Source organism: Caloenas nicobarica, chromosome 3 (genome assembly GCF_036013445.1).
Source record: "Caloenas nicobarica isolate bCalNic1 chromosome 3, bCalNic1.hap1, whole genome shotgun sequence".
Classification (NCBI taxonomy): Eukaryota; Metazoa; Chordata; class Aves; order Columbiformes; family Columbidae; genus Caloenas; species Caloenas nicobarica.
Window position 1 is genome coordinate 26,411,064 of NC_088247.1, and position 12,061 is coordinate 26,423,124.

Below are 12,061 nucleotides of genomic sequence, written 5' to 3' on the forward strand. Positions count from 1 at the left end.
GGCAGCTGCTCAGGAAAACACTTAAACATATTGCTAGGACCATCTCTGCCGAGGACAGTGCTTAACACGGAGCACAGGCTCAAGTCCCGAGTCCCACCGGGACCCCAGCATGTGCCAAAGTGCTTTCCTGTGTCAGGGTCTTGGTGTGAAGGAAAGTCTGTCACAGACAGCAAAGGCTGTGCAGGCAAAGGCTCATCCTGAAACTGTTTTCCGCCTATGAAATGATACAACGTGGGTTCTTAGACAGCGTGAATGTATCTTAAGGTCTTATCTAAGTATCTGTGGATCCAATCCTACTTCTACTGAAGTCAATTCATAAGGTGGGTGCCAGCTGGACAGAGGGACTGGGGAAAGGACTGAGGCAGAGAAGGCTTTGTGTACACTAGGCTGAAATATATCAATGAAAGGTTAAAGAGAAAGAAAAGAGTTTTGAACAGCATCCCAGAATGAACAAGATCTAGTGGAAATATCTGAAAATGGGGGATATACAAGTTCTTCCTACTTGAAAGAAGGTTAAATGTAATATTCTACACATGCTGAAGACTTGGAAACTGGGAAGCCCAGAAAAGAGAGAGTAGTAATAGAGAGGGCAAGAGATTATTAAGGCATGGATGAAGACTTCAGCAGTAATAGGTTTCATTTGTATGTTAAGTCTTTGTAAAACTGTTAGAGCCATCTGTCTTGCAGTGATATAAACCCAGAGCCTTTGCCAGACAACAGAGAACAGTCTATCAGGAAACGATTTTTACATAACTGTTACCATGAGAAGGTCTTTTGAAATGAGCAATAATAAATCCTGAAGTAGCAGTTTCGTAAGGGTTTAGACACACATTTAAAAACAGTTTAACAAATGAATAGCAAAGCACTGGAGAAAAGAATGATTGTGCCTCGTCTAGGCAGATGTTTGCCCTGCTGTAACTCCTGGCCCCACCGGCCCCTGCCACCCCGCTGGGAGCTTCATGGCTCTGCTAGCCCCGCATGACAGCGATGCTCACAGCCTGTTCAAGAGTGAGCCTGGAACTCAGTGCAAGCCAACCTGCTGATCCACTGACTTGCATGACCAGGAGGTCAATGCTGCTCTAACACCTGCTCAGAGACTGACGAGAAACGAGAGAGGAGAGGAAAGCTTGTATAACTCATTAAACACATTCTATTTGTATTTATATGCATCTATATCATCTATCTGCCTAAGTTCAGCCTCAGAAAAAGGAGAGAGGTATTGGCCCAGCATTTCTCCTATTCTTGTTACAAAAGAAAAAAAAAATGCGTCAGTAAATTTGGAGGGGTACCAAGGAACAGTTACTTCCCAACCCAAAGACTGGGCTTTCTTAAAATGGTGTAATCAGTATGGCTGGGAGATGATTACATTTGGATTAGGGTGGGGTGTATGAATAATTGTTTCCCAAGCCATCCCCATGTGCACACCTTGTGCAAATCTGAATTTTGTATAATTTAAACCAGAAAGCATTCGACTACTGTTATCTCATTTAATTTATGTGCAGTTAAAATTTAATTAGCCTCATGATTTTTTGGCTGCACAACTGAATGCATGTGTAGTACATGCAGAGGGAGACACACAATTCCAAAAAGGCCATAAAAAAGAGGGAAAATTTAAGTATCCATTTTAAAAAATAGGACAAACTAAACGAATTTCTGAACAATGTGAAGTTAACAATTTTTGGAAAGGATAGACACACAAGAGAAAATAGTACTGGACCACTTCTTTTTAACAGTCCATAATTATAGGAAGGAACTCTAACCTGGGGATCTCACTGATATTGGCAGCTTTTCTGGACAATGTTTGCATAATGCTAAACTATTGCTTTGCTGACCTATTTCTTTTCAGCTCAAGGCAGCATATATGCTATTCTTCATTGTCTCCCAGGCACATTGCTATATTCTTTGCCAACTGGCATTTGCAGTTCCCTTTCACCTGAACCCCTTACCACACTTTTATTTATTTCCAGCCTCTGACATTTTGCCTTCTTTTTGTAAATCTTGCTGATTCAAATTATAGTATACAGAAATAATGTTGCACTGGTGGCTGGACTTGGAGAAGGTGAATAACTGAAAAGTTGAATGGAAAGGAAAAGGCCTCAGCACATACTAATGTTTTAAAAATGTCTATCTCATGTAGAAATACCTGGCAATTTTCATAAGCAGAATTTGTTCTCTTTCAGAAATCAATTAAACTTTGTTTCTTTGTTTCTGAGGTTTTTTTGGTGTGAGGTTTTGGGTTGGTGGTTTTTGTTTGCTTGTTTCTTTGCGGGCTTAGGGTTGTTTGTTTGGTTTGTTTTGTTTTCCCAGGAGGGAAATAGCTACACTCATTTCTGAAGGGGTAAATTTTTTAAACTGATGACAGGAAAGTATCCTGACCATCAGACTGTGTTGAGGAGTCTTTCCATGGATGGTGATAATTTTCTTTGATTTTTCCCATTGAAAGACTCCTCAGCACAGTCTAATGGTCAGGATACTTTCCTATCATCAGTTTAAATTAGAGGGAGCCTTAAACCCTTGTTTCTCTAATTGTAGCCTAGTGCCTTGACCTTTCCAGAAACTAATTAGTGATAGCAACCCTTTCCTGTTCTGATTTCATACTCCTACTCCCTCCTAGTGTACTATCTCTCATTCCTCTGTTTCTTAATCATTTTGCTAATACTGATGCTGTTCAGAACCAGTTCTTCAGCTGGCACAGGTGAAAAATCATGGCCAGATACTGGACTCTCAACATTACACTTAGGCATAGTCTAAAGGTCTTGATTTCTGTAGATGCTGTGTTTTCCAAACCATAGCTGAGTGCTGCTGGGGCAGAGGAGACCTAGCCAGCTGTTTCAACTAAGATCATCTTTTTGGCTGCTCCAGCTGATGTACAGGACTAACATAAGAACTAGTGGAGGCAGAAAGCTGGCTGCAAATCCCCTTTTACATGTACCAGGCAGAGCAACAGATCCAAATACACTTATTTATAGATTGCATTTGTTAGCCAGGCATGACTGAACACAATTTCTTAGATGTAAATGCATCTGCATGCAAAGCTTCACATTAAATTACAGTTTAACTATCTCTGCCAACAGTTGACAACAGAGGTCTACAGAGTGGCCAAGTGTCAGTATTTCTGGAAGGTATAGCATGTAGATGTTAACACAGAGCTTCAATAAGCTGCAAAATGCTCTTGGAAGTGGGACCAGGGGCCCCTTTGGTTCCTGTCTACACAATTCTCCAGTAATATGACACAGTTTTCTCATGTGTTATTGCACTTGAAATGGAAGGGAAACCTACCGCTCTGGTCACCAGTCACTCTCCAGTGTAATCTTCAACACATGTCTTTGAAGTGGCTTATCATTTAAATAGAAATAACCAAAATCCAATAGTATCAAACAGAGAGGAAGATACAGCCCCTGTCCCAAGAGACTTGCAACTGCAAAATAGGCAAATAGAAAGTAGGCAGAGGCATACCAGAGTCTGAACAATGGCATGGTTTGTTGCATTCATGTGGGCATTGAGGGGGAAGGAACACTCTCCGTCGCAGTAAAATGCAGCATAGCCCTCTGGTGCAATAATCCAATCCTAAAACAAGAACAAATAAAAACTCTTGTTTGTTTGTTTGTTTGTTTTTTCTCACTCAGAGAATTTAAAACTCTATCAAACTAAGTATGAGTTGTCCAAGGACAAAATGAACTTCAGAATGTGGCATGTTAAATTACATTTTCTTTGCCAAAAAAAGGAAGTATTTGTTTTGTTCATGCAAAATTCAGACTAAAATTAAATTAAACTTAGAAATCTGTACTGAATACCAACTAATGAGGCTGTAAGGCAAATTAAAGGTCCAAATATGGTCCAAATATGTTTGTCAGAATACTTTTCTTCCTAGGCTAAAAATCTTGAGCACTTCTTGGTGCAACAAAACTAATGCAAATGCATCTTCTTTCTTCAGCATTCTCAATACTAATAATTATATTATTGTGTGAGACTGAGGCTTGCTAGAAATTACCCATTGGAATGTCACTGAATAAGTCATTTTGAATATTTCTGGCAACACAGCATGGGGAAAAGACCACAAGAGGGGAAATATTTTAAAATGTTAATGAAAGCTATGTCTTTAGTTTGCTGAATTCTTCCTTTGACAGGCAAAGGTAATGGAGGCGCTGTGGGAAGCGCAGAGAGGATAAAGTACCTACTTCTTGCATTTTGTTTCTTTTTATCTCATTCGACTATGAGTTTCACTGACTCAATATCATATGGTGCAGCTCTGGCTTTCAAACCAAAACTTTGAATTCTTCAAGTTTTTTTTTGTGAAAAAAATAGTTTTTCTTTTCTCTGTGGCCAGCTTGAATGACTGATCTGAGAGCCTTTCACATCTTGGGGCATATCAGAATTTACTGTTTCAAAAAATGAAAAACCTGGTGATACCTGGAAAAATCTGTGATCTGCAGAGAGACAATGCTTCACTTGTTCAGTAGCCTGAGTTCAAGGCGATACCACAAGCCTGCTCTGTGGCCATGCACAGGGTGATTATGCTCTGCAGACTTGGGAAAACAGTCTCTGCCTACTTCTTCAGGCTGCTGTGAGGATAAACATACTACAAAAAGTCAGGCAGAATAATGAGGCCATATGAGAAAGCTATATTTGTAAAGGATGAGCTGTCACTAAAGAGATAGCACACTTTTTCTCTTCATGGACTTGTTCTGCTCATGGAGAATTGTTTTTAAATCTTTCAGAGAAATGTGAAATGCACAGCCAGCCATCTCTGAGTTCTTACCTACATATGCAATATGTCTAGGTTATAGGTTGCTGATAGCCTTCTTTTTCTTTCATTATAGAGAGATCTTTGCTTTCTGGAAAAAAGAACCCCTAGGTTGATTGCTATTTGCTCTTAAAGCCCTGCCTCCCTCTTTACAACCTTTTACTACAAGTACCTTCTTTTTTTGTAACTGTATGGCAGGACGAGTTTTTCCTAGAAATGATATAAACTTAGCTATGCTGTTATAAAGACCACTAAGCAGTGAATTAATTTCTTATGGACCCTACCCCACTGAAACCTTTCTGACCTGCAGCAGACTGCACTGAATGAAGGAGAGCTCAAGTGCAAATTTCAAAAGTTCCATTGCTCAGTTGTGGGGGTTTTGGTTTCATTTACAACAGACCTGGTCACATCTTGAGTAATAGTTCAGATTTACCTTTATGTGAATGAATCAAGATCGTAAAGCTATTAATTTATGCAAAATCTTTGAAAGAACAGCAGACAAAAAAGATAAACCAATAGAGATAGGGATTAATTGCAAAATGCACTGAAAGAATGTCTCTCTTCAGTGAAATACTAATTACCATGAGGAAAATAAACTGTAAATAATGAGGGACTGTAAAATAGATTATCCTAATTAGAATTTATAGGAAACAGCATTTATAACCATACCTGCCATCCTAAGTCTCGGAAACTCACGTAAAGTTCATGTTTCTTACATGCTTGCTTTTGCTCGCTTGTGTTATAATCTACAGGAAGAAAATGATAACAAAAAATTGTTTAGAAGCATTGTTAGAACTAACAAGATTTAGGTATTTTTGATCTCCTGACCAAACTGTACAAAGGAAAGGAACAAGCATACTGTAATTTCTATTCCTAGGCTTGTCATTTATATTCCTAGGGCTAGTCATAAGGGCAGTATAAAATACGAAATTCAGAATCAGCAGTGCCAGCCTGATATAATTTGTGTGCACAGACAAAATGATACATTCAGCATTAGGGAAAATGGGTTTACAAGATACCTGTTTGCTGGCTAGCTAGATAAAACCTCTGATAATATGTAGACAGATAATCAAAGGAGGACAAGTCAGATCTTGATAAAAGAGATGGGGAAGTCATCTATATGTTGGCACAGGTTTAATCGCCAGGTAAAGAAAGTAGTCCAATTGTAAAGATAAATTAGCAATGAAAAAAATTGTCCTGAAACAACAGAATTTCCAAGTCTGTTATTTAAGCATTAGCATATTTTGTACTCTTTCATTTGTTACCGTATTTTCGGAAATATTCACCACTTAATGTTCTTCAGTTGGTAACACTAATGTAAACAAGTAGACTAACAGATGCTTTTTAAAAGCCTGAATGTTTCTGCACTGTCAGAGGACACGCAAAGCCTTTCATACATGCTTCTCCAGAACAATCTTAATTCTTGAGAAAATGAAGTGCCTGTTCCTTACTGCCCCTGAGTAACACGAAAGGAAGGGAATGGGCTCATGCCTTCACCACATCAGCACCCCAGCGTTGGTTTTTAGTGCTATTCTAGTGATGCCATCAGTGAGGTATGTAATGGAGCAGAGAGAACAGGCTATTTCCTCTGATTCCATTTAAAAAAATGCTGAAGTGTTTTTTTTTGACAAAAATAACCATTCCAGAAGGAAAAAAAAAAACAAGAACAAGAACAAAACAAACAAAAAACCCACAAACAAACAAACAAACAAATAACAAACCAAACCAACAAACAAACACAACAACAAAAACCAACAAACCAAACCCCAAACAAACAAAACCCCACTCTCAGCTGAAGCTCACCATAACAAAAACAAACAAAGAAACAAACAAGACATGGAAAAATAAACAAAATCTTCAATTTCGTGAACAGCATTTTTTTAGGAACATTTTTTTCTAAGTTAAGAGCCTGGAGGCTGGGATGGTGTCATGTACTGATGAGGATAATGGCCAAAACACTGTGGCAAAACCAGTTCATGCAGCCACAGGAGATGATATATTCAGTATAGGGTGAATTGCAATTCACATATCAATGACAAGCTAACGAGCCACAGCCCAGGCCGGTTGGCCAATACCAGAGGTGGGGAACGTGCCGGAGGGCACACAGCTTCACTTTCTGATACGCCCAACATGGCACAAAGGGAAAAGCTGAGACCCTTCAACATGGCCCAAGACTTGTCTATCTTTCGCAATCACCCCTTCCCCCAGGCTTTTCTCTCTTTCAGAAGAACACCTCCACAAAAGACCAAAAGTTATGCAAGCGGGCAACCCAGAGGGCTATAAAGGCCCACCTTGTGCAAGCACTGGCGGCGCCCACCCACCATCCTGAGGACCACTCTGTCCACCAGTCTCATCACATGAACTGAACAAGACACCAGAGGATGCCGCATATCACTGGACCCGAGACTGTGAACTCCATCACACATAAAGTGGAGCCATAAGGATGGTGAAAACTTTCTCTCTCTTTTCTTTCTTTCCCATACTTCTACCTTTTTGCTTTCCTTTTTATATGTAACATAGTAATATAAGATTTATAGCCCCGCATATGCCACAAACTTTTAATGTTTACTGATCGAACCTACAATAACATAAATCCTTCTGCCACCGAATCATATACCATTTGGGCCAAGCTGCAAAATAAAAGCCTTTTGTTTGTGGACCTCAAGTACTGTGTGTAGTGTTTTCCAATTGGGGGGGACCCACAAACCTGAGTCACTTCTCCCCCCACTCATATCTGAGTGCAGGACAGGACAGATGGGGAGGTCTCTACTTAAAAATTCCTAGAAAATTAAGAGAGAGGATTATTTTATATAAAATGAAAGGCAAGGAGTTCTACAGTCTATGAGAGAACACATTGTAGTGTTATCTATCTATTCGCTATCCTAGTAGAAAACTCTTCCAAATATCTGGCTTAAATGAGCTTTTCTGCAAATTTACCAACTGTTTCTTGTCAGCTGTCCTGATCTATGCTATCATTTATCCTCTAGTTTCTCTTCAGTTTCTCTGTGTCTTTCTGAAGATGTGATGGCCAAAACAGAACACAGTGCCAAGTAAACTATTTCCTACATTTCCCAGATTATTTTCTAGCAGTATTTCCCAGAACAGGAGTTTTGCAGCAAAACCACACTGTCAAATGATCAACTTCACATATATGTGTGTATATATATATATATAAATATATATATATATATACACACACACACACACACTCTTTCCTAGTCACCTTAGATTTATATTGTATTTATGCAAATCAATGACTAAAGAACAGGTTGAGGGTGAGGATGCTGATGAGAACTACAGTATGATTTGTCTGCAGCAACCATGATATCGTGGAATTAGCAGGTTCTGAGAGACAACCAAGATCAACAACAGCATTGCAACCCTGGACTTCAGGAGAATATGTTTCAGCTTGGTCAGAGATCTTCTTCACATAAACTCATGGGAGACTGGCCTGGAGGACAAAGGAGACCATGAGAGCTGGCTGGTCTTCTGGAGCAAACTTTGAGAGAAGCACAAGGTAAGTCCACTCTCATGTCCAAAAGGTCAAGCAGGTGTGGCACAAAATCACAGTGGCTGAATAAGAAACTCTTGACTGAGTTTGAATTCAATTAGGAAGTAAAACTACTGTGGGATTGGGATGAGTTATACAGCAATAATATAAACACACTGCTTGAGCATGCAGGGATGGGTATTAAGAAAGCCAGAGTTTAGCTGGAGTTGAAAATTGTGAGGGATGTGAAGGTCAACAAGGACTTTTATAGGTACATTCATAGCAAAAAGAAAAACTAAGAAAAATACAAATTCATCATTCAGCAAGGCAGAGAACCTAGTGGCAAGGACTCAGAACAGATTAAGATACTTGGTGCCTTCTTTGTCTTGATGGAGCCCCGCTTTCTTGGAGACGACTGAACACCTGCCTGCTGATGGGAAGCAGTGAATGAATTCCTTGTTTTGCTTTCCTTGTGTGCAAGGCTTTTGCTTTACCTATAAAACTGCCTTTATCTCAACCCACAAGTTTTCTCACTTTTAATCTTCAGAGTACTCCCTCTTATCTAGGGAGTGAGCGAGTGGCTGTATGGTGCTTAGTTGCTGGCTGGAGTTAAACCACGACATCAACGTCATTGCAAAGTCACTCCCTACCATTTTTGCTTATTAATAGTGACTGGAGGATATTCCTGATGATTCAAAAATGGAAAATATCACATCTGTCTTCAAGAAGGACAATCAGCTTAACCTCAGTTTCTGGGAATTCTATACAACAAATCCTCCTGGAAGCCATGTCCAGGCACATGAAGAACAAGAAGGTGTTTTGTAACAGTCAGCATGGATTTACTACACCAAACTGTGCTTAACAGACTTAATCATTTTCTGGAATGAGCTGACTAGCTTTGTGGGCTTGTGAAAAGCACTGGATGTTGTTCGCTTTGCTTTTAGGAAGGTTTTTGATACGGTCTCCTGTTTGTTTCTTATAGCCAAATTGGTCAGATATGGTTTGGATAGGTAAAGAATATAATGAGTGGAAATTTGCCTGGTCTGCTGGGCTGAAAGGGTTGTGATCAGCAGTACAAAGTCCAGCTGGCAGCTGGTTACTAGGGATACCTCTAAAGGATCAGTACTGGTGCCAACAGTGATTAATGTCTTTGTTAGTAACTTGGACAATAGAACAGAGTGTGCTCTCTGCAAGTTCACAGAGGATACCAGATCTGGGAGGAGTGATCAATCATCCAAATTATCAATAAAACATTGGACTGGATCAGATCCAGAAGAGACTCAATGAGATGTCATTCAAATTAACCACCCAAATTTTACTGTTATTGGTAACATGCTCTTTGAATCTGCTTTTTTTTTTTTTAAACAGGCTATGTAGCCACTTTCTCTTTAATATACGGCGCCCCAACATGTGTCCTGAAACTGTCTCAAAACCTGTGCACAAGTCAAAATATATTCTTTTGCGGTACTAACTTGTTCTATTACCACTAGGGATGTTAAGTTAGGCTTTCTAAGCTATAAAACCCCAAATCCTCATTCCTTTTAAAAGATGAACACTACCTTCTTTCTTATGGTATTTTCCTAGCCCTTCATGGGCTGATTCTCAGTGACAGTCATTAAAAGTTCTCCAGAGGTAGGTAGTTATTTGCTGCTATCTCAGATACTCTCAGTTGCCACAGAGCATGTAGGGTCAAAATATATACCCACATCCTATGGGAGTCCTGTGTCTTTCTGGATTAGCCACTGGAAGCAAGGCAGGCTATCCTAAGACATCACAAGTTTTAAAAAATCTATATGCCTTTAAAAAACCAAAACCTCTTAGTCATACTTTGTGATGAGTTGTCTGTAATAATCTAGTATGTTCTGCACACACTTAAGATGTAACTTGAAGGTAGTGGAAAGTAAAGGAACTTGGAAAAAAAATGAACTGTGTTTCACTGATCAGTCTTCACAAGGATCTGTATACTGATTTTGACTAATATCAGTGCTCATAGCAGGCAAATATTGAACTCTTCTGCTTCAGCTGTTAGCAGGGATTTAAAATTCAGTCATATAAAATGCAAGTCACTTTGCAAAAAAGCTGTGACTGAAAAACATGGGAAAGATGTGCATATGAGAAAATCAGGAAAGTCACAATCCAGTTTTAGATAGCACCCAAGTAGGCAAACAAAGGAAAACTGAAGAATGTGCTTTTGCCAATTTTCTCTCAGTCATGACATTTTCATATTTAAGAATATGTACAGAAGGTTTACCACCAGAACATAGCAGAAGTCCCTACAGTTAAAGCAGACAGGCTGAATAATAAATATGCAAGACATCGCATAGATGTCTTCATTGTCTCGATACTATGAATTATTTGAATACAGGTTAGGCAGAGGTGGATGAGCAGTCACACCACAATACCTGATATGATGGTCTGAGTTTCATATGTGGGCATGTATCTGCAAACCATCTAGCCCACACACGTTCAAAGAAAGGGAGACTTGAGCAAATCTGTATTCTTTCCTTGAATTCTTTCATATAAGACAAACGTTATATGTAATGTAACATTTCATATAAGTATCAAATGTGACATTCATAATAAGATCTGGTGCCAAGTATCCAATTACACATACTGTAGCTTCAAGGCCCATATGCTTATTCTGTCAAGAATCAAAACCATAGAGTACTGTGACTAAGAAAACATTGTTTTGCTGCTATTCAGAGACTGCAGTTGGGGTCCAAACCCCTACATAGCAGAAAGAGCTGTGGAAGGGAGAAAATATATTTATAAGAAATTTAATAAAATATTTATTAATTTAATAAAATATATTTATAAGAAATTTAATGAGGATTTTTTTTTTTTTGCAAGGGAAATAAAGACACATAGACATGCCTATATGTACTATCACAAAGTACTGTGTTTTTAATTAATTAGTGCGACACCAACCAATTAAATACAGGAAATGCAGAGTGAAGTATCGTTAAGTTTAATTCTCTCTATCTTTGCACTGCACTGAGGTCATCTTCTCTTGAAGTTCTTAGCAACAAGGGATGCTGAACTTAAATCTGTCAACATTTGCACGGCTCTTATAATAACTGACACATATAGATTTTATTTTCTTCATGTTGTGTTTGTGTATATCTTCATGAATAATTCAAAAAATGTGTTGTCCAGTGGAAGGGAAGAACTGAGTTGCCCAGTGGTGCTTTCCTTTCAACATACTGAGAATACAGTAAAGGTAATCACTGAAGTCCAAGAACTTAGAAAAGAAGTCAGCAAAAGTAAGATGACAAAAGGCAATGGCAAAGGGAAGGAGAAAGAGAAAAACAACAACAACAACAAAACAACAAAAAAATCCCCACGCAAAACCAAAAAAACCCCACACAACAGAAAATGAAGAAAAAAAAAGCAAGGGGAAAAGGAAGGTATGACTGTAGGAATGTTTGGATTGACGTGCAGAGGGAGGTATTACAAAAGCCTGTGACATATAAATGGCAGCATACCTATCTAGGTCTGCCTACATAACCTCTGGCCATGTAGATGAGCATTTTTCACTGCCAATGTCTGACTTAGATGCTGTAGATATAAGAATATGGAACAAGCTTAGATACAAGATTATGGAACAAGCTTAGATACAAGGACCCACATCACACAATTACGTTTGCCCATCACTATGTCATTTATGTCAAGTGTCATGCATCAGGGGGTAGATGAGAACTGAATATGGCCTATTGACAGGCTGCCATGAGGAAGGTGATGGGAAGAATTACTTGGGTTTTTCTTTGGTTTAAATATGAAGAGATGAATTGTAGTTTTAAAGTGCTGCTCGTTACTGGAACCTGTAG

At 39.0% G+C, this 12,061-nt stretch overlaps 1 protein-coding gene across 1 annotated transcript in view; it reads right to left on the reverse strand.

Moving 5' to 3' along the window:
* BMP5 (bone morphogenetic protein 5) overlaps window positions 1-12,061 on the reverse strand; it is a 58,041-nt gene that overhangs the window by 2,531 nt on the left and 43,449 nt on the right. Inside the window, exons 5-6 of the mRNA XM_065630935.1 lie at window positions 5,414-5,490; window positions 3,457-3,567 (exon numbers count right to left, since the gene is read on the reverse strand). Of these exons, the coding sequence (XP_065487007.1) occupies window positions 3,457-3,567; window positions 5,414-5,490 (188 nt within the window). The remainder of the gene's footprint in view (window positions 1-3,456; window positions 3,568-5,413; window positions 5,491-12,061) is intronic.